The sequence below is a fragment of the Orycteropus afer genome, unplaced genomic scaffold, assembly GCF_000298275.1.
Source record: "Orycteropus afer afer isolate SDZICR_OR568_19922 unplaced genomic scaffold, OryAfe1.0 scaffold00575, whole genome shotgun sequence".
NCBI classification, from domain to species: domain Eukaryota; kingdom Metazoa; phylum Chordata; class Mammalia; order Tubulidentata; family Orycteropodidae; genus Orycteropus; species Orycteropus afer.
Genome location: NW_006922162.1, coordinates 1,305,264 through 1,310,218, shown reverse-complemented (window position 1 = coordinate 1,310,218; position 4,955 = coordinate 1,305,264). Strand labels below are relative to the sequence as shown.

At 34.3% G+C, this 4,955-nt stretch overlaps 1 protein-coding gene across 1 annotated transcript; it reads left to right on the top strand.

Annotated features, from left to right (window-relative positions):
• The first annotated feature begins 3,698 nt into the window (after positions 1-3,698).
• LOC103210238 (olfactory receptor 14C36-like) lies at positions 3,699-4,694 on the top strand. The gene has a single exon (XM_007956160.2). The coding sequence runs from the start codon at positions 3,759-3,761 to the stop codon at positions 4,692-4,694; it is 936 nt and encodes a 311-aa protein (XP_007954351.1). The 5' UTR covers positions 3,699-3,758.
• Positions 4,695-4,955: the final 261 nt, after the last annotated feature.

Genomic DNA, 4,955 nt, shown 5'->3' with positions numbered 1-4,955 from the left:
TCTGACATTGGTTACAAAAAGAAGGGAGTGTGAAAACAAGGAGAAACATGACATTGGCAGATTCTTTATTATAGACATGAAGTTGAGTGTGTAAGGATAAACAGGTCTGGAAATGGACATTCTGCTCCCTACATCAAGTCATTTTATATATTCTGCAATTCCAGAACAATGCTGTCTTTGAGGACATAAGGATCCTTTAAGTTATGAGTCTGAAAATGCAGCTGGTAAAGGAGACTGTCGTTTTCAGGTGCCATCACGTCTGTTCCAATGCATAGCAACCCAATGCACAACAGAATGAAACAGAATGCCCTATCCTTCACTATGCTCACATTCACTGCAATGTTTGTGCCCACAGTTGCAGCTACTGTGCCAGTTCATCTCTTTGAGTGTCTACCTCTATTTCACTGACTTATACTTTAACAAGAAGGATGCAATGCACATACTATCCTTCACACCTTATAGTGACAGTTATGAAAGACAACATTTTCAATCATTCGAGTTTGAGCTCAATATTCATTATCAACTCACCTATCCACCAGCAATTCATATAGTCTGAGAATAGCAACTCACCTATCACCAACAATTCATATAGTCAGGAAATAATATCTTTATATATCAGATTACTTAAATACCAAAATATGTTCAGGTTACAAGAGATAAACAACAATAATTTAGCCAAACAGGAGACTCATTCCACTTCAACTTACTCATTTTGATGATGATATTAAATAAATACTAACTTCTACAAATAAAAGCCATTTCTCTTAAGACATAAGGGAATATACTAAGATCGATTTTTTTTCTAGAACCTTAAAATCTACTGTAGTAAATTTAATGAATGCATCTATCATCAAACAATCGATCGTAGTTTCATGTAAGTTCATCAATCTACATATTTTTAATGAAATATATATTTAGGGGAAAAAATAAAAAGATATTACAGGTAAGAAATTCAAAGAGTGGACATAGAAACAAAATGTAAAGCAAAGTACATGTCCCTTCCAGTAACTGCCTCAAAGGAATTAATTTTAAGGATTTTTGTAATATATGCAGAGAATTCCATCTAAAATATTTTACAAATATTAATTTTACAAGGAGGTATTCTTGGAGATTTCTTGAAGTTTCCCCACCACCACCACCAGGTATTCGAACTAAGCTATTCATTCCATGTAAGTTGGTCCTAGTTCAATAGCACAGTGACCAAACTGTAAGTATTTTCTATTTGGGGTGGAGACCTAAAATATGCGCTCAAGTTCTATCAATTTTAAGGAGTTCTATGTAAGGAGCTCTGGTAGCATAGTGCCTAAGGCACTTGACTGCTCACCAGAAGGCTGGCGGTTCAAACCCACCAGCCACTCCTCGGAAGGAAGGTTGGGCAATCCTACTTCCGTAGTGATACTGCCTCAGAAACCCAAGGAGGGGTCACTATGAGTCAGGGCCGACTCGACTGCAAACAACAACAACAACAATCTGTTTTAAGAAGAGCATTTCAAATACAGTATTACCAGAAACTAGAAATGTATTATATCAGAGATCATTTAGGGTTATTTAAATTGGACAAACATTATTTGATATAGATCTTAAAGAGTTGGCAGAGTATCATGACACTTACTGATTGTAATCATGGTAAGGGATAAGGAAAAAACATGAGTGAGATTTCAAAAGCCAGGGAGAGGACAGAGAGAAAAATTTGGAAGAACAAATGATGGTAGAATAAAAAAGAAAGAGATAAAGAAGGGGTTAATATTTGGTTAATAAGGAGAATTCTAAACTGAAAATTTTGTAATGTAATAATGATATAATTTTAAACTGGTCATGTTGAAGAAGGATATCTGTCACCACCATACATTTGTACTGGAACGAGTAACTATAAAAAGGAATAGAAGCATAACAATAGTGAAAAAATGTAGCATCAGTGGAGGAAATACATGTATTATACACCAGTGCTCAGGAAGTCTAAAATACTAAAATATGAAGAAGCTGTCACTTGAGCTTCAAGCAAAGATAATATTTGAAAAAGATGGTTATATGCTGGTAAAGAGAAACATTGTTAAGTTTCAACGAAAAGTAGAGATGACACACACAAAAATATCCATTGTAATCAAGTCAGTTTAACACTATTGAAAAGGGCTAATGAAAAGATGTAAGACAAAAAAAATTAGTACATTAATTTGTATTGGAGATTCCAAAATAACTATTTTGAACAGCAGAATCTATTAATGTATGTGATTTCAAAGACTACATGGAAATAGATTAAAAAAGAAATATTGGAGAACACAGTAAAAGTGGAAGAGAAGAGAGAATGAAGACTAGAGTTGGTGAATCAACCATAGATATGGATGACTCTATTCCAAGAAGAAAAGAATGAGGGAAAATAAATAAGAATTATTTTATATTGAGATTATTAAAATGTCAGCATTAAGTATCAGGAGTTTTTACATGTACTTTAAATTATAATCATGTTTAGATGAGACATGGAAATATCAATATGTTACTCTACTCAGTGGGCTAAACCAAACTCTCCTGTACTGAAGTTTTAAAGTACTTTTGTGGAACATCAGGAAATACAGATATGGATTTGGACATTTCACATAAGTAACTTATTACTCAATCTGTAGGAAATCAATGAACTTATGTACAGTATTAATTCTGGATTGCAGTGCCTTAAACTGTTTTACAAATTAGTTTTTTTGTGGTTTCTACATTACTCAGAAAGCAGGAATGCAATCAAACAAATGAATGTTCAGCTTGCACAATGGTCATATTTTGTGTATGACAAACAGAATAGGATCAGGATTTCTGGTGGAGGAAATGTGGAAATGTACCATTTGAGCAGACAAACTGGAATTTGAATTCATGTCCTTTCACTTAAAACTCCATGGATTAAAAGTGTTCTTCATTTTTCATGATCCAGAATTTTATTTTAAAACTGCGTATGATATTTACCAATATTCAGAGTTAAATAAATAATGAGAATACATAATGTGTGAGTAATGTATAAACTACATAGGACATTCTAAATAAATACAACTAAAAGTTCATATCATTTATTTTGTTGATCATAATGTCTAGGATAAAATAATAATTAATTTTTAAAAAAATAGGGTGAAATAGGTTGAAGAATCCTATGTTAATATTAAAAGAGTAAATGGCAATACTTTCTGGGAAGAAATATATATGTGCACTAAAAAAGATGGTCATCAGAGAAATGAATTATTGAAAGTAAATTTCCAAACAAAATAAGTAACAAAAATTATGATGGTGGATGGGAAGATAAAAGTAATTTCTCAATCTTTGTGTAGATACTAGACCGATTGCAGACTTTTCAGAGGTTTGGTAAAATGGTAGCCTCTAATTGCTGTTGAAATTCCAAGAAATCATCAATGAATAATAAGTGTGAACACTTATATAATTATTTTAATGGGTCAAGATGCATACACATTATCTATATTAACTCAATCTTCCAGCCAAACCTGATTTCCAATATATACATTGTACCAGTAGTAGGTAATAGAAATCTATGCAAGCATGGGCACAAGATTAAATTTTATATCACTGCCTTAAAGATAAAAATACTGAGAATAAAGGGCCAGAGGGCAACATATTAATTCCTAATAACTAATACCAATGGGGTAGAAGAAAACTGGGTAAATATAAGATAAGAAACATACTTATGCTAATTTTTCCACAGGTTGATTCTTCATATTTTTAGGGATTCTTTTCCTTTGTCTCTCCTGTCTAAAACAAAGCACCTACAGATGCCTAACTCTACCATAGTGACTGAATTTTTGCTTACAAGATTTTCTGATGTGTGGGAGCTCAGAGTCTTGCACGCCATGCTGTTTCTACTGACTTACCTGGCAACACTGCTGGGAAACCTTCTCCTTGTCACAATAACCACCCTTGACCAGAGTTTTCACACTCCCATGTATCTCTTCCTTAGGAATCTGTCTGTCTTGGACATGTGCTACATTTCTGTCATTGTACCCAAAGCATGTGCCATATTCCTACTTGAAAACAGGGTAATCTCCAAGACTGGATGTGCAGCTCAGATCTTCTTTGTATTAATGTTTGCTTCCATAGAACTGCTCTTACTTACCATTATGGCCCTTGACCGCTATGTGGCTATTTGCCAACCCCTTCACTATCCTTTGGTCATGAACCATAAGGTCTGTGTCCAGATGTCTCTGGCCTGCCTAGTCAGTGGTCTGGCCTACTCAGGACTCCATACAAGTCTCACATTCCAACTCTCCTTCTGTCAGTCCAACATAGTCCATCAATTTTTCTGTGACATACCTTCTCTTCTACAGCTCTCCTGCTCTGACATCTTCACCAATGAGATTACAGTTTTTGTCTCTGCAACCATATATTCAGGTGGCTGTTTTTTCTTCATCATCTTGTCTTACATTCACATATTTTCCACTGTGCTCAAGTTTCCTATCAGAGGAGAACGAGGAAAGGTTTTTTCTACCTGTGTTCCACATATTCTTGTGGTGACAGTATTTCTCAGCTCAGGTGCTGCTGTATATATGAAGCCAACTTCCAACTCACCCACAATTCAGGACATGGTCAGTTCTGTATTCTACTCTGTAGTCCCTCCCTTCCTAAATCCTATTATCTACAGTTTTCGGAACAAGCAGATAAAGGGAGCTGTAAGAAGAATTATGGGTAGAATGCTCTATTCAAGAAAATGAAAAGATATTTCAAAACATTGTTATTTTGATGAGACGAGTTCAAAATACTTCAAAATTTGCTTTCTTGCCTATTTCCAAGATTGGGGACCTGACTTAATTTCTATATAACAGTCAATATGTATCATGAGTCAGCATAAGACAGTAGTACATCCATATGTGATATGAGTTTTTCCTGTACAAAAATGCACATTTTCTGATGTCTGAAACATAAGTGCTAAAGACTCTAATTTTGGTAAAAATTTATCTTTAGAATTATCTAGA

Excerpts from the sequence above, each read along its gene's own strand:
- LOC103210238 (XM_007956160.2), top strand. The coding sequence starts at position 3,759 with ATGCCTAACTCTACCATAGTGACTGAATTTTTGCTTACAAGATTTTCT.